Consider the following 23,260-nt stretch of genomic DNA (forward strand, 5'->3'; position numbering starts at 1 on the left):
TATCTGAACTTTTAAGAAACTGGGTGGTGGGGTTTTGTTTGTTTGTTTTGGTTGTGGGTTGTTTGTTTTTGAGACAGAGTCTCTGTCGCCCAGGCTGGAGTGCAGTGGTGCAATTTCAGCTCACTGCAACCTCCGACTCCCAGGTTCAAGCAATCCTCCTGCCTCAGCCTCTTAAGCAGCTGAGACTACAGGCATGCACCACCATGTCTGGCTATTTTTTGTATTTTTGGTCGAGACAGGGTTTCATCATGTTGGCCAAGCTGGTTCCTCAAGGAATCTGCCCACCTCAGCCTCCCAAAGTGCTAGGATTACAGGCGTGAGCCAAACTCAAACTGGAAACAGTGGGGGGAAAAAAACGTTGTTTTCTGAGACAAGAGTCTCCCCCTGTTGGCCAGGCTGTAGTGCAGTGATGCGATCTTGGCTCACTGCAACCTCCATCGCCCAGGCTGAAACGATACTCCTGCCTCAGTCTCCCAAGTAGCTGGGAATACAGGCATGCACCACTGTGCACGGCTGATTTTTGTATTTTTTGTAGAAACGGAGTTTTGCCATGTTGCCCAGGCTGGTCTCAAACTCTTGAGCTCAAGGCATCCACCTGCCTTGGCCTCCCTAACTGCTGAGGTCACAGGTGTGAGCCACCACACGCAGTCAAAAGAACATCTTTAGACGTCTTCATTTGAAGTGTCTAAACTAAGGTTCTCATTTTCTGTGATCAAGTCAAACGTTTAGGAGCTGTCTGCCGCTGGGCAAATTGAATTTCCTTAGTTATTACTGAGGCTCATTGGACAATTCGCAGAACTTTTTTCTGTGTAGCTATGCTTAGTACTGCCAGTCTATTCAGGAGGTCAGTAGCAAAATAGGTGTCTGGTACATATATTTTCAAACTCCTCAGGGAGCTGACTGCTGTTGCCAGTGCTGGAATTCATTTTCATAGCTCTTTATTAACCATAAAATTATCTGCCCAGTAGCAGCACTATCCAACAGAAATAGAAAGTGAGCTGTGTATAATTTTCAATTTTCTGTAGCCATATTTTGAACAAAAAGGGGTGAAATGAATTTTAATATTTTGTTTAGCCCAATATATCTAAAATATAACCTTTTTCTTTCTTTCTTTCTTTTTTTTTTTTTTTTTTTTTTTTTTGGGAGACAGGTTCTCACTCTGTCATTCACTCTGGAGTGCAGGGACTTGATCTCAGCTCACTGCAACTTTTGCCTCCAAGGATAATGCAATCCTGTGTCAGCCTCCCGAGTAGCTGGGATTGTAGGCATGCGTCACCATGCCCAGCTAATTTTGTGGTTTTTGTAGTGACAGAGTTTCACCATGTTGTCCAGGCTCAAAACATAACCATTTTAACACAAAGTCAATATACAACATGACTGACGTGATTGCATTCCTTTTTCATAGTAAGTCTTTCAAATCTAATCTCAGTTTCAGATTAGCCACATTCCAGGTCTAAATAGTCACCGTGGTTCGTGGCTACCGTACCACACAGCACAGAGCTGAGAAACATTGACCCCACCAGCCTCTGCTTTTTAGACTTTCCCGAGATTTTAGGCTCTTTATTTATGATGTTGCCTGAATAAATAATGTGTTTTGGGGAACCTCTGTCACCCTTTCATTCCCAGGGGTACTTTCATTGAATTCCGAAGTGGGATGTTAAATGTGTCCCCTATTGGAAGAAGCTGCAGCCAAGAAGAACGCATTGAGTTCTATGAACTCGATAAAGTAAGTCTTTCTGAAATATCTTTGGTGAATGGCTGGGTTTATGAAAATAAGATAAGACATGGCCCGATGTGGTGGTTCACGCCTGTAATCCCAAAACTTTGGGAGTCCAAAGCAGGAGGATCTCTTGAGCCCAGGAGTTCAAGACCAGCCTGGGCAACATAGTGAGACCTCATCTCTACAAATAATTTTAAAAAAAAATTAGCCGAGCTTGGTGGCTTGCATCTGTGGTCCCAGCTATTTGTTTGGCTGAGGTGAGAGGATCACTTGAGCCTGGGAGGTTGAAGGTGCTGTGAGCTGTGATCATGCCACTGCACTGCACTCCAGCCTGGGTGACAGAGTGAGACCCCATCTCAAAAACTAAACCAAATAAGTAAATGAGATACTCACCTTGTGGCCAGTAGTTAAAAGTATGCTTTCTAAACTGCAATACAAGAGATGGTATCGTTTTGTTTTTCCCAGAAAGAAAATATAAGACAAAAGTTTGTAGCAGATCTACAGAAAGAGTTCGCGGGAAAAGGCCTCACATTTTCCATAGGTATTGTATATATTGTCTGTGTTCCGGACTTGGATACCCATTTCCCAGAGTGTGTTGTGAGCCAGTAAGCTGTTGATAATGAAGTATGCACAGTTTTAGGTGGGCAGGAAGATTACATGAGCAGTCCAACCTGTAGACAAAAACCAGCCACTCTCTTTTCTGCATAATCAGCAATAATAGGACTTGCCTAGTCAGGAAACAGCTTCCAGACTGTTGGGTTTGGTCTAAATTCTTACCCAACAGGGTTCCTCCTACTGCACTTCTCTGGTCAAAAGAAGAGCGCTTTGATTACTAGAGTAGGAATTTCAGTCAGACGCAGTGGTTCATGCCTGTAATCCCAGCACTTTGGGAGGCCGAGGTGGGTGGATCACCTGAGGTCAGGAATTCTAGACCATCCTAGCCAACCTGGTGAAATCTCATCTCTACTAAAAATAGAAAAATTAATATGGTGGTGTGCGCCTGTAGTCCCAGCTAGCTACTGAGGAGGCTGAGGCAGGAGAATTGCGTGAACCCAGGAGGCAGAGGTTGCAATGAACTGAGATCGGGCCACTGCACTCCAGCCTGGCGACAGAGCAAGACTCCATCTCCAAAAAAAAAGGAACTTGCCACACCTTTGGGTGGAAGAAAAGCACAATAGTGAACTCTGTAAGAGTGACATGGAATTGAACCCCTCAAGTAAACTAGACTGATGTTTTGGAATCATGTAACGTTTCAACAGCAAGGATGTTTGAACAGCAAGGAACCATAGGAGCCACTTGGGTTGCTTTTATAGATCAAGAAACTGAGGCCCAGAAAGGAGAAGAGACTTGTCCAAGTTCACACAACTTGTTTACATAGCCCATGTGTGAACATTTCTGGTGTCTAATGCAGAGTTCTTCCTGCTACATGGACGTCTCAGGCATGTCTTCTGTTAGAATATGTCTGTCAGATGCTTCACACACCAATGTCTCTTGTCAGTGCAAATGAGTCATTGCTCAAAGCCTCCTCTTTTTACTAGCTTTCATAAAGGTAGAGGTTGTAGGAACACTGGAATGGCAAAGGGATTATATTTAACAGATGAGTGGGTGGGTTGTTCTCGTGAACTGGGAGATGGACATCTTTCTGACAAAGCTTTGAAAGGGTTTTTGTTGCCCATGACAGCTGCCTATAAATCACCTTCAGTGAAGATTTTCGTTTTTCCTCCAAAATATGCCAGATGCAGCCTGCTTCTAGGTATTTTCCACTGAACGTGTGTTAGAGCTTGAGATAAGCACCGTGGAGTGAGGCTGCTATCAGATTTTTCATAAGCATGCTTCATTTAAATCACATGCTTGACAGGGCGCTTAAATGCAAATGCATTTCTCCCTCGGAGTTGGCACTCTGTGTCTCAATTTTAGACCAAGGTGAAATAATGCTGGAAAAAAACATAATGTAGAATGAATTTCTAGAGCCTGTCCATGAAGTAGTCCAAGTAGCAAACTAGGGTACTGAAAATCAACCTTGGCAATCCACTAACTGACAAAGAGTACATTGTTTTTTTCGGTGACGTATCATTAGCCTCTCTTTCACCTTTTGCTCTTGTGTCCCCCATCTCCACCCGGCAGGAGGCCAGATCAGCTTTGATGTCTTTCCCGATGGATGGGACAAGAGATACTGCCTGCGACACGTGGAAAATGACGGTTATAGGACCATTCACTTCTTTGGAGACAAAACCATGCCAGTAAGTAGGGAACTGTTTGTGCAGTTTCGCTGTTCCATTGGTCTTGACGGGGAAAATTGACAAATGGGCTGTTTTTCCCACACCCGCACTTGACCCGCCGGCCCTGCTCAAAGTGAGCAGTGGCTTCCGTCCTGGAGATGGGGGGCATTGAGCCTCCTTTCCCTCTGAGCTCAGACCCCCGACACCTCCATGGAGGCGAGGGTCACACTGTGTGTTAGTCGATCCTTTTCAGTTTGGCTTTGGAGTTAAACGTTGGCCACCCCATGTGCCTTCTAGATCACAAGTCCCCGGTGCTGCCGTCAAGCCCTCTGCATTTCAAAGCTCTGGCTGTTTCCATCTTTCTTTTCTACTGTATTTGTTCCCCTGAAGCATTCATTTGAAGTTGAACGTGGAGGGCCATGAACTATGGGAGGACAGGGAATGATCTCATGAGCTTGAAACTCAGGAGAGGGCATCAGAGACAGTGAAGAGGCTGAGTGAGTCCCAGACATCGCACACAGTGGGTACTTGGAGCTGCCCCCAAGGGATGCCAGAAATCCCGAGTCCAGGACCAAATCTAAACTAGGAACGGAGAGCAGAGCCCAGTGTTGAAGGCCGGGGCCAGCAGGAGGAATACATAGAAGAAATGTCCCCAGACGTCCTCTCACTGGGACAAGGTGGATCCCCAGCAGGTCAGAGAGGCATTGCTGCCATCAGGGGCTCAGCAGCAGTTGTTCACCACCCAGCTTAGGGCCAGCTCCTTTTTTTTCTTTTGAGACCGTGTCTCACTCTGTCACCCAGGCTAGAGTGTGCAATGTTGTAATCTTGGCTCACTGCAACCTCTGCCTCCCAGGTTTAAGTAATTCTTGTGCCTCAGCCTCCTGAGTAGCTGATACTACAGGCATGCGCCACCACACCTGGCTAACTTTTGTGGTTTTGGTGGAGATGGGGTTTCATCATGTTGGCCAGACTGATCTGAAACTCCTGGGCTCAAGCCATCTACCCGTTTCAGCCTCTCAAAGTTCTGGGGTGACAGACGTGAGCGACCACACCAGGCCCCATCACCTTTTCAGTTCCTCTCATTGTCTGGGCCCCTCTGCCTCCCTCCCACATGCAGCCTGGAAGTGTTCATTACCTTGCCATCAGCAGGCCCCTTTCAGGCTCTCTCGCCATCCTGCACCCAGCAGGTGCATCATAAATGCTGCGTATTCAGAGTTTTTCATCCCTTTGATCTCTGGTCCACTCCAAAATCCCTGCTGCTCTGCTAAGATCTGCCCATGAAAGGTGTGCCTTTCAGCAGGGTCCCCACGGCACAGTCTTCCAGCATGAGGGGTACTTGGGGATAGTAGAAGCTTGTCTTGCTTTCAGAATGATAAAACTGGAACCCATAAAGGGCAAGCGATTTGCCCAAGATCACACAGCTAATGACAGAGCTGGTGGCGCCAAAAGAAGTCTGCCTGTTCTTTGTATGTTTTAAATGGCTTTGTTGAAGTATAATTGTTAAAAGCTGCACATTTTTAACATTCAGTATCATGAGTTTAATCATTGTGCCCCTTTGGTTTTGGGGTGGTTTGGGATTTTTTTTTTTGTTGTTGCTCTTGTTATAAGAACACTTAACATGAGATATTCCCTCTTATTGTGAACTATAGGCACTTCTGTTTGTCCAGCAGATCTGTCGAACTTACACATCTTACATAACTGAAACTTCACACTCATTCAACAAGTGCTCTCCATCTCCCTCCTCCACCACCCAGTCCCTGGTAACCACCGTTGTTTTCTCTGCTTATATGACTTTAGCACTTTGAGGTATCTGATACAAGTGGAATCATGCAGTATTCATTCTTCCTTGAGTGGCTTATTTCACTCAATATGTCTTCTCGGTTTACCCATGCTGTCACAAATGGCAAGATTGCCTTCTTTTTTAAGGCTGAATAATGTTTCATTGTATGAATATACTACATTTTCTCTCTCTCTTTTTTTTTTTTTTTTCTTGAGGGAGTCTCGCTCTGTCACCCAGGCAGGAGTACAGTGGTGCTACCTTGGCTCACTGCAACCTCTGCCTCCTTGGTTCAAGTGATTTTCATGCCTCAGCCTCCCGAGTAGTAGCTGGGATTACAGGAGCCTGTGACCACACCCAGCTAATGTTTGTATTTTTAATAGAGACAGGGTTTTACCATGTTGTCTACGCTGGTCTCAAAATCCTGGCCTCAAGAGGTCCATGTGCCTCAGCCCCGCAAAGTGCTGGGATTATAGGCACGACCTGTTGCGCACCACCAGAATATACTCTATTTCCTTTCTCCCGTCTTCTGTCAGTAGACACATGAGTTTCCATTTCTTGGCCATTATGAATAATGTTTCAGTGAACCTGGGAGTACAGATACCTCTATGAGATCCCAACTTCTTCTTTTGGCTGTCTACCCATGGATTAAAGACTTAAACACAGGACCTGAAACTGTAAAACTCCTAAAAAAAAAAAAAAGAAAAATAGGGAAAAGGCAGTGATCTTTTGGATGTGACACCAAAAATACAGGCAACAAAAAAAAAGCAAAACAAGTGGGACAACGTCAAACTAGAAAGCTTCTGCACAGTGGGAAATAAGCAGACTGAACAAGCAACCTGCAGAGGGGAAGAGAACATTTGTAAACCATTTTTCTGATAAAGGGCTAGTATCCAAAATGCATAAGAATCTCCACCAACTTGGTGGCAAAAAAATAGCCCAATTTAAAAAATGAGCAAAGGACTTGAATAGACACTTCTCCAAAGAAGACATACATATGGCTAATGTGTATATGGAAAAGACTCAACATCAGTGTTTAAGGAAATGCAAATCAAAATCACAATGAGATAAACCCCACACCCTCCAGGATGGCTTTTTTTTTTTTTTTTTTTTTGAGATGGAGTTTTGTTCTATTGCCCAGGCTGGAGTGCAGTGGTGCGATCTTGGCTCACTGCAACTTCTGCCTCCTGGGTTCAAGCGATTCTCATATGTGAGCCTCCCGAGTAGCTGACAGGCGCCCACCACTGCACCCAGCTAATTTTTTATTGTTAGTAGAGACTGGGCCATGCCTGGCCAGCCTGGTCTCAAACTCATGACCTCAAGTGATCTTCCCACCTCGACCTCCCAGAGTGCCAGGATTATAGGCATGAGGTACCACACTCAGCCAGGATGCCTATTTTTTTTTTATTTTTGTTTGTTTATTTATTTTTTTGAGATGGATTTTGCTCTTGTTGCCCAGGCTGGAGTGCAATGGTGTGATGTCAGCTCACTGCAGCCTCTGCCTCCTGGGTTCAAGCAATTCTCCTGCCTCAGCCTCCCAAGTAGCTGGGATTACAGGCATGCGCCACCACACCCAGCTAATTTTTTTGTGTGTGTGCATTTTTGTATTTTTAGTAGAGATGGGGTTTCTATATGTGGATCAGGCTGGTCTCGAACTCCCAACCTCAGGTGATCCACCTACCTCGGCCTCCCAAAGTGCTGGGATTACAGGCATGAGCCACTGCGCCCAGCCCAGGATGGCTATTTTTTAAAAAATAAATGTTGGCAAGGTGTAGAGAAATTAGAACTCTTGTGCAGTGTTGTAGGAAATGTTAAATGTCATAGCCACGGTGGAAAACTAAGTAGTCGTTCCTCAAATTAAAAATAGCACTGCCATATGATCAGCGGTCCCACTTATAGATATATATCCAAAATAAGGGATGAAATTAGGTTCTCAAAGAGACACCTGGTCTTTAAAAAAAAATAAAGACAGGGTCTTGCTCTGTTGCCCACGCTGTACTGAAACAGTCATTGGGCATCAGCCTCCCAAGTAGCTGTGATTACAGGCGTGCACTACCACAACCAGTGATACCTGCTGTTTAAATGAGTGTGCTTTCCACTACAATAAGCTCTCTCTCAGTGGTGTAGAAAGATCTTGTTGTAAATCCCAATGAACTGGGTACTTGGAATACGTGTAGCATTCAAGTTTTTTCTTGCTGACAGTTAGAAATGGTTTTCTAACCACATCCTTTTGTTGAAAGGCTTTTGATGCAGAATGCTGTCAATGCAGGCTTTGAAAAAGATCACTATCTGACTCCATGTCTTTAAAAAAATTAAGCTAATGAAATGACACCCAGGATCTAAGGAATGCCTGGAAGCTTCCTCAGTCCTTCTCTAGTTTTGTACCATTTCTTAACAGAGAGGAGAGCTGTTGTGATACACTACAGCAGATTGTTCTGTCATGATGACATTGTTGCTTCATGTAAATAGCCATCTAGAGGCCTCAGTGGGGACTTTGCAGAATGGAACGCAGTTCTTGGATAATCAGAAAATAACTTCTTTTGGGAATTCTTCATTTGGGAAATGGAGGGTTTTCTATTCTGTTTAACCATTGCATTACCATGCTTAGATTCTATTTTAAAAATCTTACGTACTTTTAAAAAATGAATATTTAATGGAAGGCTTTTTCCCGATTGTAAATTAAATTGTGCATTCATTATAGAAAATTAGAGAATCTGTGAAGAAGAAAAGGAAAGCCACCTGTAATCATCCAACAACATCCCAGGCTCTCTAGCTATATGGTCCCAAAAGTGGGATCCTTACCTGTTATTTTTGTTTTAGTTTTCTTTCTCTTAGCATATTTTATTTTTCTCAAGTTAGTGACTATCCTTTGCAGAGAAGATTTTTAATGGCTGTATAAGATTCTCTCATTAGGCATAGTTTACCCACGTCCCTCACAGAGGCACATTGGGTGGTTTAAGAGCTTTTGCTCTTATAACTGATGCTGTGGTGAACATTCTCGAACAATTGTTTGCCCCCTTCTCTGAGGCTTTTCGTCAGCGGTTTTCTACAAATGGAAATCAGCAGTCCAACCATCTAAACCTTCAAACAACCTCTTAGTTCTTGACATGCTAGGCACAGAGCAATCCAAATACTAGCCTTACACTTTGCATTTTCAGTGATAGACATTTAGAAAGCTGGGGCTTTTTCCTTTCCTAATGAAGCTTACTGCTTTTGTTGGCTTCCAGGGAAATGGCCCTGAGCTGAGAGCTGTCAGTAAAAAAAGCCATTTCTTAGCCAGGCCCTGAGGCTTAGCAGCCTGCCAGCAGCCCCTTCCGGCAGCACAGCCTCGAGGAGGCAGGGTCTGGTGTGACATAAAGGGTGCCCTCTGCTTGGAGCAACTCAGGAGAGCAGAGTGAAGAAAGGAGGCGTTGGCCATTGCTTTTCAAAATACTTACCATCTTCAGAAACCCTGTCATTCTTCCCGTCAGCCACAAAAGCCAGCATTTCTTAAAACCTGGCTCTGAGTTGAGCATGGAGGCCCTGGGCCTGGCATGGAGTACCTTGGTTTGCTGTAGAGAGAGATGGCAAAGGCAGAGAGGACAGCACCACACATGGTTCCACATGGCTTTCTGCAGGAATCACACGGGTTGCATCACCCTTCAGTCACCCTGAATTCGCAGGCAAGAGAGCCTCTCCTTATCCATGCTTTCCATAAAAGTCATCTTGCCTTTAAGGCAGTTGCAACATGAATACTTTGAAACACTTCATAAACATTAGCAGCTGGTTTAGTTTTTGACTGAGCATTTCCATTTTGGGTAATTTGGCTATCAGTGCACTCAAGTACGTGTGAAAGAGTCAAGCAGAGGGTTTGGGGTTGGGGACAGCCCTCGCCGCTCCTCAGGAGGCTGGCCCCAGAACAGTGGTCTGTCTCAGCAGTGGGATGCCACGTAGCTGTAAAAACAGTCCATGTGGACCCATCTCTAGGGCTTTTTGTTAGGCAAACAAAGCAAAGTGCAGGACAATATTAGTAATGTGCTACATTTTTGTCTGAAGAGGTTAGCTTATAAATGCATAAAAGGAATCTGAAAGGATGAAAATTATAGGGGTTACTATGGGGATGGGGACAACGACCGGTAAGATAATTGCCACCTAGATCTTATTCTTTCTTAATATGTTTGAACTGTATGAATGTGCTACCTATTGAAAAATAAAATTTTTGAGTCAAATTGAGAAAAGGAGCTGGGTAATCCCTTTTACCTTGGCTACTAGGGAGGCTGAGGCGGGAGGATCACTTGAGCCCAGGAGTTCAAGATTACAGTGAGCCAAGATTGTGCCACTGCACTGTAGCCTGGGCAATAGAGCGAGATTCTGTCTCAAACAAACAAAAAATAAAATTAGCTTAAAAAAGCTTTGTATCAGTGTCGACCAAGTAGACCCAGATCTGGCCCCACCACTTGCCAGCCCAGTAAGGACACAGTTGCTCTTTTTTTTTTTTTTTTTTTGGAGGCAGGATCTTACCCTGTCACCCAGACTGGAGTGCAGTGGCACAATGTTGGCTCACCACAACCTCCGCCTCCCAGGCTCAAGTGATTCTCCTGCCTCAGTCTCCCAAGTAGCTGGGATGACAGGCGCACACCACCACGCCTGGCTAATTTTTGCATTTTTAGTAGAGACGGGGTTTCTCCATGTTGGTCAGGCTGGTCTTGAACTCCCGACTTCAGGTAATCCACCTGCCTCGGCCTCCCAAAGTGCTGGGATTACAGGCATGAGCCGCTACACCTGGCCTTTTAAATGTAGTTATATATATATGTATATATATTTAACTTAGATGTCCATTTTAGTTAAGGTGATTTTAACTGTAGAGCTCTTTTTCACAAAATCTTTTTGAATTTCTTACTACCAGACTCTAGCCATAATAGCCAATATTTCTGGCTTTTGAACTTGACCACAGGTAACTTCCCAGCAAACTTAATAATCTTATCTAAGATTATGACTTAATCATGGAAGCATAAGATGTCTCAAAGAGATAATAAGCAGTTTTTTGTGGGTTTTCCTTTTTTTAACAAGATTTAAAATCTCCCCAGAGGTAGTTTAGGGAAAGGAAAATTTAATGCAAGAAATTAGAAGCTGTCCATGGTGGGGAAAGAATTGATAAATGGCAAAAAAAAAAAAAAAAGTTACACAAATAACAAACCAGAGAAGACCCATTCCCTAATCTGGGAACGAAACCCAGGCTACCACTATGAAGTAGCCGAACTTCAGCTGCGAGCTGAAGCCGAGGGCCATTACCACTGCTCCTTCCAGAAATCCAGGACAGTCATTTTCAAGCTTGCAAAGGACTTTACTCGAGAATTCTTAAGGCTAGCTATGACACTGTCACATGTCCTCTCAGACCAGCCACCTGACATGAACCCAAAACTTCGTGCCCTCTGGATGCTGGATACCAAGAGAGGGTACCCCAACATGGTCCCAAAGTCAAGTTTTTCAGGACATAAAACTAGAGAAGAGGGAAACCTTATCTGGTTTGGATTGCAGCAAAGTTTGGAAGTGGTCAGTTTGCCAGGCTGGCTTGGACAGCGGGCTTAGAGGGCCCCTGTGTCCATGTCCTGTTCTGTGGTACTGCTCTCCATGACAGAGGAAGCAGCTGTGAGTGGGTTTGCTTTGCACTATATCTCCAGCTGCTAAAGCAATGCTGGCAGGTAGTAGGTGTTCTGGAAAGGTGTGTCGTATTAATGTGTGAATACTGACTCCCCCACCTAAGTCACTGAGTGAGGAGGGGAGATGTTTGGTTCATCTGAGGCGTGTGAGAGTTGGCTGGGCCTTTGTTTTTTGTTTTGTTTTGTTTTGTTTTGTTTTGAGACAGAGTCTTACTCTGTCTCTCAGGCTGGAGTGCAGTGGCATGATCTCGGCTCACTGCAGCCTCCATCTCCCAGGATCGAGTGATTTTCCTGCCTCAGCGTCCCGAATAGCTAGGAATTTGTATTCACAGCACAAAGTGCAACAGATTCACTAGTGCCTAAGACTAGACTCAAAAGTTTTTTTGTGTTAATCAAACCCTGGCAGAGGAGACAAACAGTGATGTTTTCCCTGCACACACACTGAGAGGGGCTATAAGCCTGGCTGGTAAGAAGGGTTTACCCTTTTTGCCAGATACCAGGTTTCTGGGCTCCCTTTCTCTGTCGCTTCCAGAAAAACAGATCAGCTCTTGATGACCTTGCTCACTGCACCCTCGCTGTGGGGGCCAAGCCACATTGCAAAAGAAAATCATCCCTTTCTGTGTCATGGAACCACAGGCAAAAGCCTCTCCATTTTATTTATGTAGAGACAAAGTTTCACTCTTGTTGCATAGACTGGAGTGTAGTGGTGCAATCTCAGTTCACCGCAACCTCCACCTGCTGGGTTCCAGCGATTCTCCTGCCTCAGCTTCCCAGGTAGCTGGGACTACAGGTACGCAGCATCATACCCGGCTAATTTTGGTATTTTCAGTAGAGACAGGGTTTTACCATGTTGGCCATGCTGGTCTCGAACTCCTGAACTCAGGTAATCCACCCACCTAGGCCTCCCAAAGTGCTGGGATTACAGGCGTGAGCCACCACGCCCAGCAGCCTCTCAGTTTTTCAAGATGCTGCCCAACAAGCTACATGGGAAACTGCATTAACATTTTTCACCCGGGCCAGAGCAGAATACACATGACAAAACTAGTCACTGTGCTCAGTGCCCAACATGAGCCTGGCAAGGCTCAAACTTGCTCCTATGGGTCCCTGTCATCTTTGATCCACTGCACTCAAGGTGGGAAGGGACGCTTCCCAGCCAGAATTTAGAGGATGATCTCTGACCCAGATGGAAGAGCGATGGTCACCCTCGAGACAGGCCTGTAGAGCTTCCTCTGACAAGTCCTTCAGGGTCCAGCGAATGTGACTAACCAGACAAACCAAGAGAGCATGATGGATTCCATCAGCATTTCCTTTAGACGTCTCTGCAGCGTAGACCAACATGTACAACAAAACAGACAAGCAAAACACCTTCCAGACAGATTCCAGACCAAATCACAAACCAAGAGTATTCCTCCAAACGAGTCCCCTATTCTCCATACAATTAGGGCAGATACCCCTTGCTGGGGCTACAAACAGGTATCACGTAATAGGGCTAGAGATGCCCTGTGATGGGGCTACAGGGAGACATCCCATGATGAGGTTGCAGACACCCTGTGATGGGGGTGCGGTTACAGGAAGTTTCCCCAGGACTGTTTGTCTATTGCAGTTAAATCCCTACAGCATGGGTTGGCAGCACCGCACCAGCAGAGATGGTGCCAGTGTCAGCCCCCAGTCTAAGAGAACTTGGTGGCTGCCTGGGCTGGCCTCTGGATCCATTGCCAGCGACAATGGGAGGCTACTGAATCGCTGGGAGGTAGCCACAGGGAGATCCCAGATGAGCCCACGAATTTGTAACCCCCCGACAGGTTCTCCTTGCCCACAGCCTAGATGGAGCCAATTTATCCAAACAGGATAATTGCAATAGAGGAAGAATAATACATGCAGAGCTGGCTATACGGGAGACTAGAGTTTTTTTATTCCTCAAATCAGTCTCTCCAAGAATTTGGGGATCAGGGCCAGGCACGATGGCTCAAACCTGGAATCCCAGCACTTTGGGAGGCCAAGCCAGGTGGATCACGAGGTCAGGAGTTCAAGACCAGCCTGGTCAACATGGTGAAACCCTGTCTCTACTATAGATACAAAAAATAAGCCGGGCCTGGTGGCAAACGCCTGTAATTCCAGCTATTCCGGGGAATGAGGCAGGAGAATTGCTTGAACCTGGGAAGGGGAGGTTATAGTGAGCCAAGATCGTGCCATTGCACTCCAGCCTGGGCAACAGGGTGAGACTCTGTTGGAAAAAAAAAAAAAAAAAAAGAATTTGAGGATCGGAGTTTTTAAGGATAACTTGGTGGTTAGGGACTCTGGAGGTGGGGATTGCTGATCATTGGTCGGCACAGAGATGAAATCATGGGAGGAAGTGAGTCTTTCTTGCTATCTCTATTTCTAGGTGGGATCGAAGAAGTGGTTGATCAAAGAACTGATTGAACTCTGTGTGTGTTGTCAACTACTGCATCAGAATGCAGGGTCTGCAAAATGTCTCAGGCACAATCTTAGGTTGGTTTCACGACAGTGATACTATTTCCAGGAGCAATTTGGGAAGGTTCAGGCTCTTGTAGCCTGAGACTGCATGGCTCCTGAGCCATAATTTTTAATCTTGTAGCGAATGCGTTAGTCCTACAAAGGCAGACTGGTCCCCAGGCAAGAAGGGGGTTTATTTCGGGGGGAAAAGAGCTGTTACGTCTTTGTTTCAAAGTTGAACTATAGACCAGGCATGGTGGCTCACCCCTGTAATGCCAATACTTTGGGAGGCTGAGGCGGGCAGATCACTTGAGACCAGGAGTTTGACACCAGCCTGGCCAACATGGTAAAACCCCATGTCTACTAAAAATACAAAAATTATCCAGGTGTGGTGGTGCGCGCCTATAGTCCCAGCTACTTTGGAGGCTGAGGCAGGCGAATTGCTTGAACCTGGGAGGCGGAGATTCCGGTGAGCCGAGATCGCACCACTGCACTCCAGCCTGGGCAACAGAGTGAGACTCTGTCTCCAAAAACAAAAAAAACGAACTATAAATTCCTCCCAAGGTTAGTTTAGCCTATGCCCAGGAATGAACAAGGACAGCTTGGAGGTTGGAAGCGAGATGCAGTCAGGTCATACCTCTTTCACCATCATTGTTTTCTCAGTTACAATTCTTGCAAATGTGGTTTCAGCCCCTGCATCTGTAATACCTAGAAATTTGGTAAATACTTGTTAAACAGTCAAAATAATCATCCACAGCAAGAGTCAACTATTAGTCAGGGATGGTGTGCATGCCTGTCGTCCCAGTACTCAGGAGGCTGAGGCGGGAGGATCGCTTGAGCCAGGAGGTGGAGGCTGCAGCAAGGCATGATCCCGCTACTGCACTCGTGCCTGAGCAAGAGTGGGAACCTGTCTCAAAAATAAATTTAAATAAGGGTTCCGACCACGAGCTACGGAGAGTCCATCTGTGCTCTAGGAGGTGTCCACACAGCACGCACCCACCGCAATCTAGCCAGCTAAGCAGTTCACGCAGGCTCTGATCCATGACGTTGTTCCTCCGGACGATTGGGGCTCACTACCACGCTGCACAGGTCGGCCACAGCATGTACAGAAATGGGCTGGGGCGGGGAGACTCTTCAGCCCCCCCAGCATGTGAACCTGGCCAACACTGCATATTCTGTTTCATCTGCAGACTTTGGGCCATTTAGGGATTTAAATATTAATGCGCTGATTTCACTGAGCCATGGCCTCCCTTTGGTGCCGGTCAGGTAGAGTGTAACGAGAAACTGGATCATTCTTTCAGGCCTCCCTGCTTCCCTCCCTCTCCAGGGAGCAGGGTTTTTGTTCACAGAGCTGGCGGGTGGCTGCTTTCCACAACCAGAATCAAGTGACCTTTACTGCATATGCAAATCCAGCATTGGAAATTTCCGGTTCTCTGAGCCTTATTATTCTAGAGGGCAGCCAGCTTTCGTTCCATTTTGTTTAGGGTCCGCTCCGCCTGCCTTGCGCCTACTCTTGTATGCAAGCTCCACACAGCCCTTAGAAGACTGCACCCGAGGAAGGAGCCCACCACACTCTGGGAGTCACAAAGGAGGAAGCAGACCCTTGGCAGGAGAAAAAGGAAGGCCTGAGGCAGGTTGTGTCTGCAGATTCTCCTGCCAGCCTTGCCGCTCTCTGAAAGGGGGTGACCCAGCAAGGCTCCCACAACTAGGGTCAGGAGGATTTCGCCTTCCTGGATGTGCTTTGATTCTTCAGACCTAGCTTTATTAAGTGTCAGCAAGTTACATGCACACAGCTCACTCAGAGTCCACAGACACCTCCCCGACAACCCCCAGCAGGATCACGGGCGACTCATGTCCCTTGCGTGTGACATCTGCAGGGAAGGGCAGGCCTAACAGCTGTAGGGGGACTAGCATGAACCCTTTGTGTTTTAGGGGTCTCTTCGCAGGCAATGGCCTCTGTCTTTGCACCCTGCCTGTCTGCAGGAGCCTCCTAATGGCTTCCCTCAGTTGTGTCCTCAGCCCCGACCCGTTCTCTAGATAGATCCTGTTGTAAAGTAAGCTTATCATGGCCCGGGCTTGCAGCCTTCAGGTGGCTTTCCATGAAATCCCAGGTTCTTGTCACAATCTAGGAGATCCTCTGTGGCCTGACCTGGCCCTTGCCCATCCTCCCTCTTCAGCCTCTTCTCTGATGGCCACAAGGCCTGTCCCCTCACTTCCCTCAGGTGCCAGGGTTCCCTCACCCTCCAGTCCTGGCAGCCCTTTCCTGCCTTTGCCCAAGAAGGCGCAAAGAGCTGTCTTCTCATGCCTAGTCTCCCCGACCAGACCACAGGCTCCCAAAACAGCTGTGAGTGGGTTTGGCTTGTGCTGTATCTCTAGCTCTTAAAGCAATGCCTGGCAGGTAGCAGGTGTTCTAGAAAGGTGTGTGGTGTTGATGTGTGAATACTGACTCCCCCTCCTAAGTCCCTGAGTGAGGGGAAGGATGTTTGGCTCTTCTGAGGCATACAGAGTTGCTTGTGCCTTTGGTTTTTTGTTTTTTTCTTTTGAGACAGAGTACAGTCGTGCATTTTCAGCTCACTGCAACCTCAGCCCCTCAGGTTTCAAGTGATTCTCCTGCCTAAGCCTCCTTAGTATAAGCTGGGACTGCAGGCACCCGCCACCATGCCCAGCTAGGTTGTGCCTTTGTTAGGCTCTCCATGACTTTTATCTACCATGCCATTCTTGAAAGAAATATTTTTTTAATTGTAAGAATTACAGCGAAGCATGTTGGCTCTTGCCTATAATCCCAGCACTTTGGGAGGCTGAGGCAGCGGTCAACTGAGGTCAGGAGTTCAAGACCAGTCTGACCAACATGCTAAAACTGCGCCTCTACTAAAAATAGAAAATTAGCCGGGCATGGTGGCGCGTGCCTGTAATCGAGCTACTCAGGAGGCTGAGACAAGAGAATCACTTGAACCTGGAAAGCAGAGGTTACAGTGAGCCAAGATAACGGCCTTGCGGCAGAGCAAGACTCTGTCTCAAAAAAAAAAAAAAAAAAAAAAAAAAAAAAAAAAAAACTAGAACTAGCTCGGCATTGTGGCACACAGTCTTTGTCTCAGCTTCTTGAGAGGCTAAGGCAGGAGGTTTGCTTGAGCCCAGACTGGGCAACATAGCAAGACCCTATGTCCAAAGAAAAAAGGCAAAATCAGAATTACCAGAACTGAGTATACCTGTATTCACATAGGTAGCAGATGGTGGCCATGAAATGCAGGGCTGTCTGAAGGCCTCAGGCTCTTCATGGTACAAAAGTGTGTGAGGCCAGTGCAAGGCCCTGGCAGGCTTCCGAGTGGCTGGACTGGAAGAGATGGCAAGTTCATGGCCTCCTAACCTGACTCCACCAGCGCTTCCTGGGCCCAGTGACATTCCCTCCTGAAGCCTGAAACTTCACCTCCACCTGGGGAAGCCATCTGCCTGGGGATAGGTTCTTACAAATGAAATTTGCAGAGTTGTTCTTAAAAAGTATGTGAGATTTTCTGTACAGAAATTGTGGTTTCCATGTTGGCTTTGTGCTCAGTGCTTTATAAGAAAAATCCCTTTCTCTGCGGTTGTGTTCATCATATTGTAAACCAGTCATAGATTATTTTAAGGTTTGAGTTAGAGTGTTTATCCAATTTTATGAGGAAAATATAGGAATTCCATGATGAGAAAAGCAGGGGCTTACCTGCAGGGCTCAGGGTTGTGGGAGCGGCAGGTAGCCTGATTCATTAACCTGAGCCCAGTGGGATTGGTGGGGGCGATGGGGACACAGATAGAGCACTCGACTCAGGCACGGGACCCTGGCAGAGCATGCCCAGGTCCTCCTAGACGTGGGCCCTTGCAGACTTCCTCAGGCCTCGGTTTCCTCATCTTACCAAGGTGCGACCCCCACCATCATCTCCTGAACTTCTAACCACAAAGCTCTGGCCAAGTTCCACCATGACCCCACGTTGGAGACGGGGGGTTGCCACAGCCATACCACTGGTCAGTGGGAGAACCAGCATCCGTACCAAGCTGCCTGCTCCAGAGACCCTGCTCTTAGCCAGCAGCTTGGACCCCAGTCATGTGGGGCCATTTATTTAATTTTAAGATGGAGTCTCACTTTGTAGCCTAGGCTGGAGTGCAGTGGCACCGTGTCAGCTCACTGCAACCTCCACCTCCTGAGTTCAAGCAATTCTACTGCCTCAGCCTCCTGAGCAGCTGGGATTACTGACGTGGGCCACCACACCCAGCTAATTTTTGTATTTTAAGTAGAACTGGAGTTTTGCCATGTTGTCCAGGCCGGTCTCGAACTCCTGACCTCAAGTGACCCACCCTTCTTGGCCATCCAAAGTGCTGGGATTACGGGCATGAGCCCCCATGTCCAGCCCACGTGGGGCATTTAAATTAAAATCAAATCAGCTGAGTTCCTCCATCGAATTGGCCACATTTCAAGTGTGCAAAGTCACACATGACCAGAGGCTGCCGTCACCACTGATGTTGCCATGTCCCTCATCACAGAAGGTCCCTAGCAGCCCTGCTCCCAGCTCTCTCTCCTCCTGACACCCCCTGGTCACCTGTTAGAAAAGTATGGGCACAGCTTAAAAAAACTGATGGCTGTGAGAACACTGTCACTTGCTGATGCCTTCTTTATAGAAAGCTAAGCCTTAGAGAGATCTTTGCAAGAACGTCCTGATGTCTTTCATAGGTATAATTACATGTTCCAAGCCAAATTGCAGTTCAAGGGAAGGTTATAAATCTCTTCTCAGTAACAATTGTACTCATGTTCTTCCCCTAAAAGCTAAGAGGAAGGGAGCTGAAGAAATTCTGTCTGCCCACTTAAGTCTTGTTTTCTGGTCTTTCTGCCCACTTAAGTCTTGGGCTCCTGGGTCATATCAGCAATGGCCCGGGACAAACGAGAGGGAGACTTCATCTGCACTTGGTGTCTTTCCAGGGTGGCAATGACCATGAGATCTTCACAGACCCCAGGACCGTGGGCCACTCCGTGACGGCGCCTGAAGACACACGCAAGATCTGCGAAGAGCTCTTCTGACACCGGGGCAGGAGTTGCGGGGTCCTGGCTGACAAGGCAGCATGGGGCATTCAGTGGCCAGAGCCAAGGGCCCGCCCACATGTGCTCACCCATCCACAGCCAGCCCAGCCAGGCTATGCGCCCTGTGCCAGGCACATGTAGTCTGGACCTCCACCCCTGACATGCCATGCCTCCACTTCCACTGCCAGAGGCTTCCAGAAGGAAGGAGAAAACATTTGTCAAGAACGGCTCAGAAGAACGCCTCCCACAAAAGGTCTTCCCCACCGACCCCCAGCCCTCTAGTCTAATACCTACCTAATACATGCAATCACATAGTTTTGGGGAAATTTCCCCATCATCCTAGGATGATACAGAAAGAAAAAATGTGCCAGGACCCTCCCTCTTGGTGGTTCTTTTGAAAACATAAACGGTTGTTTTTTTGAGACAGAGTCTCGCTCTGTCGCCTAGGCTGGAGTGCAGTGGTACAATCTCGGCTCACTGCAGCCTCTGCCTCCCAGGTTCAAGCGATTCTGTCTCGGCCTCCCGAGTAGCTGGGATTACAGGTGTGTGCCACCACACGCAGCTAAATTTCTTGTATTTTTAGTAGAGACAGGGTTTCACCATGTTGGCCAAGATGGTCTTGATCACTTGACCTCATGATCTGCCCACCTCTGCCTCCCAGAGTGCTGGGATTGCAGGTGCGAGCCACTGTGCCCGCCCCTTAAGTGGTTTTAATGGACCCCTGCGTCAGCATCAGAAATGGAGATTAGGTACTGAGAAACAAGGACAGGCCATCTGCAGTGACCCACCCCAGGACGAAGTTTCCAAACACCTGCTGCCTGTGCGTTGCGTTGATGGGGCAGTGAGCAGGGCAGGGTGACGCCCAGGGACTAGGTGCACTTTGTTTTCCCATGTTTGAGGCTGAGTCCTGCTTGTCAGATAGCTGGCCAAGTGGCAGCAGACCTCAGGGAGTTTGCCCCTCAGCTGGCCTGGATTTGGGATGGCTCTGTACTCATTACACTTGGAGTAGCCGGGCTGCTTCTCTGTCTCTGAGATGGGAGGCAGTGGGAACCAGCAGCCCCGCTGGAGAATTGGCACTGGCAAAAGAGTCCTTCCCCAGGGGGCCAGTTCTCACCCACGTCCAGAGAAACTAACGTGGTATGTCAGACTTCACCAAAAGGACCTCTGGTTGGCTCTGGCTGGCTTCCCAGAGCGCTCGTCTCTAGTTTCCCAGGGATCGAGCGAGAGCCCAGCCAGGGAACAGGAAGAGGAGCTGCTCTTCTGTCTGCGCGCACTCAGGCCCTCACCCGGACTTGACGACCGAGGGGGTGAGTGCAGCCGCAGCCATGCCTGCGTCCCTCACTCTTTCTACCTTCTGCACCTTCTTCGTGAAACCGGAAGGATCCCAGGCCTTATCCAGAACACAGTGGAAGAGAACTTTCCTAGGAAATGGCTCATGTGTCACTTTTCAGGATGTGGAACCCCTGGGACTCCATTGCTTGGTGCTGCGGCTGTGTGGCCTCCACTGGTCACTTGCCAACCTGATTCTGGGGCCAGGGGTTCCCCGGCTGCCGAGCACTCCCGCCCCCAGCCCACAGCCAGGTACTTTCATCACAGCTAAACCTGGTTCCCTCCATGCCTCCCAGCCACTCGGGCCTGTAGCTGTCTGCACCCCGGATTTGGTGGGGTGAAAGCAGCTAGCTCCTCACGTTGGCAACGCCCAGGACACGGCCATCCAGTGGCATTGTTCCTTGTTGAACTTTGCAAATGATACTGTAATGACCTTCCGAAATGAATAGCAGCACATTAAAGTGATTTTATTGTTTCCTATTTCTCATTCTGATGATGTTTTCCTGTGATGTTTGCAGATTCTGGAAGGGAACCCCAGCCCCTCCAGATCTGAGAGCCACTTTTTGCTCTGGTTTTCTGTCATGCTGTGGGTCCCTCCCTCTGCGGAGTTGCAGGTTCCTGTTGCTGACGCGGACTCCTCTGCTGCATTTCTGCCCATTGGGTGAGGGTCTGCCGTTCCTTACAGGTTTTCTTAAAGTATTGCGTCAAAGCAAGACAGCTGAGTCTTACTCAAACTTGTTTTAACTGGACATGGAAGGTTGCTGCTGTGTCCCCGCCTGCGCAGGGCTGCCCTCAGGTGAGTACCCCGAGTCTGCCAGGTTGGGCGCTGATGCCTGGCAGAGGCGTGGGCCACCGACTTGCCCCTGTTCCCACAGTGGCTGCTTCAGACCCTCCCCAGGCCCCTCAAGCCCCCCCTGCCCTGCCTGCCCCTCCCTCTGCAGTCAGAATTGACACTCCCCTCCCCCCTCAAAAGGACTTTGAACTAACCCCTTCCTTCCACTTTCTTATCACATTGGCACCCCAGGCCGGCTTCCTGGGGGTTACTCTAGGGGCGTCTGCTTGCTAAATAACAGCTAACTGATGCATGTGCAGCGCTTCCTGGTGCCTTCCACGTGTACCCAGAGCAGGAAGTTCCACACATAGCAGGTAAGAGCACACCCGCCAAGGCTCCAAGCCTGGTTCTGCTGCTACTCGCTGCTGCATGACTTAGGGTAAGTTCATCTTCTCTTCAGTTTGTTCATCTGTCACATGGGACAGTCCTTACCACATATGGCATTTAAAGCACTTCGAATAGTAATGTGAGCCATTACTAATTCAGTACCTCCCTCCCAACCCAGAACCTTGTAAGGCAGGGACAGTCATTCCCTCTGCCTTAGGGGTTGGCAGGATAAAGCAACTTAAACACAGTAGGCAAGTTTTGAGCCAGAGCAAAGCACAGAGGTTGCACCCAGGCCAGCCTATGGCTGTTGAAAGTTACCATCCCCAGCACTGCAGAAGCTGACCCTGAGCTCAAGGTCACCCAGGGCTGAGGAAGCCTCAGGGGAAAGGCCTGGGTTGAACCTGAGCAGCCGGGTGAGTGCAGGGCAGACCTCTGGTTCCCTGGAGGGAGAGGCTAGTCAGGAAGCTGAGCTTGAACCTGATCCTGAGGGAGGGGCCCAGAGCATGCTCCTGATCTGTCCACCTGTCATCCCGGAAGGTCTCCACCTACTTGAAGGGGAGTGCCCATAGGGGCCAGGAGAGGAACTGGTTGGGCAGATGTTGCCGTAATCAGGACATATCCAGGCATACGTGGTTTTGAATCACTTCCTCTCCACCCCTCCCAAGTGTTCTGGGTCTGGGCCCCAGCAGGCCACCTCAGCCCAGGCAGGCTCCTCCAACCCTAACCAGAGGCAGTTGGGCCTTCAGACTTCCCTGCAACCTTCACGCTGCTCTCCACAGCACCCCAAATTCAAGATCAGAATTCACTGTTCACCACCACCTTCACCCAAGGCTGGTTTCCCAAATGTCTTCCCAGTCCCACCTTGAGTTTTTGGGGGTTTTGTTTGTTTGCTTTTAGAGGCGAAGAAGTCTCTTTGTTGTCGCCCGGGCTGGAGTGCAGTGATGCAATCTCGGCTCACTGCAACCTCCCCTTCCTGGGTTCCAGCAATTCTCCTGCCTCAGCCTCCCGAGTAGCTGAGATGATGTGCATCTGCCACCACCAATTTTTGTGTCTTTTGTAGAGATGGGGTTTCACCACATTGGCCAGGCTGCTATCAAACTCCTGACCTCCAGTGATCCACCTGCCTAGGCCTCCCAAAGTGCTGAGCCACCACACCCAACTTTTATCTTTTTCTTTTTTTTTTTTTTTTTTTTTTGAGACAGAGTCTTGCTCCGTTACCCAGGCTGGAGTGCAGTGTGGTACAATCTTGGCCCACTGCAACCTCTGCTTCCCAGGTTCAAGCGATTCTCCTGCCTCAGCCTCCCAAGTAGCTGGGAATACAGACACATGCCAGCCACCACACCCAGCTAATTTTTATATATTTAGTAGAAATGGAGTTTTACCATGTTGGCCAGGCTGGTCTTGAACTCCTGAACTCAAGTGATTCACCCACCTTGGACTTACAAAGTGCTGGGATTATAGGCCCAAGCCACTGTACCCATCCCCCACCTTCAGCTTTTGCCAAACCCTTCCTTGTGCCACCCGTGTAGTACACCATATAGTAAGTCGGCTCAAAATTTGTTTTGAGCTAAGTGCCTAGTTAGCCTCTCCCTAAACAGGTTTGATGGGCTCATTATAATTTTATACTTTTTCCCAGTGCGCCTTGGAAATCATTGTATAATACTGGCAAGAAAAATGTCCATCTCGCTCACTGTGGTGGCTTATGTGGGTAATCCCAGCACTTTGGGAGGCCGAGGTGGGCAGATCATTAGATCAGAAGATCAAGACCATCTTGGTTACATGGTGAAACCCTGTTTCTACTAAAACTACACAAAATTAACCAGGCATGGTGGTGGGTGCCTATAGTCTCAACTACTTGGGAGGCTGAGGCAGGAGGATCGATGCTACAGATGGGATGGGACAGGACTGGATGGGGGGGG

At 48.0% G+C, this 23,260-nt stretch overlaps 1 protein-coding gene across 3 annotated transcripts in view; it reads left to right on the plus strand.

The window, feature by feature from the left end:
• The window catches only part of PMM2 (phosphomannomutase 2), a 45,017-nt gene that overhangs the window by 13,371 nt on the left and 8,386 nt on the right, over positions 1-23,260 (plus strand). The window contains exons 5-10 of one of the 3 annotated variants that reach the window (XR_004262574.1): positions 1,627-1,726; positions 2,186-2,261; positions 3,845-3,960; positions 18,755-19,106; positions 20,868-20,978; positions 21,207-21,588. Coding sequence is in view for 1 of the 3 variants with exons in the window: in XM_032258079.1 (XP_032113970.1) it covers positions 1,627-1,726; positions 2,186-2,261; positions 3,845-3,960; positions 18,755-18,853 (391 nt within the window). In the remaining 2 variants the exon portion in view is untranslated. Of the gene's footprint in view, positions 1-1,626; positions 1,727-2,185; positions 2,262-3,844; positions 3,961-18,754; positions 19,138-20,867; positions 20,979-21,206; positions 22,291-23,260 lie in introns of those variants that run through there. The other 2 variants (XR_004262573.1, XM_032258079.1) reach the window with 2 other exon arrangements.

Source organism: Sapajus apella, unplaced genomic scaffold (assembly GCF_009761245.1).
Source record: "Sapajus apella isolate SASKATOON/1434 unplaced genomic scaffold, GSC_monkey_1.0 scaffold99, whole genome shotgun sequence".
Lineage (NCBI taxonomy): Eukaryota > Metazoa > Chordata > Mammalia > Primates > Cebidae > Sapajus > Sapajus apella.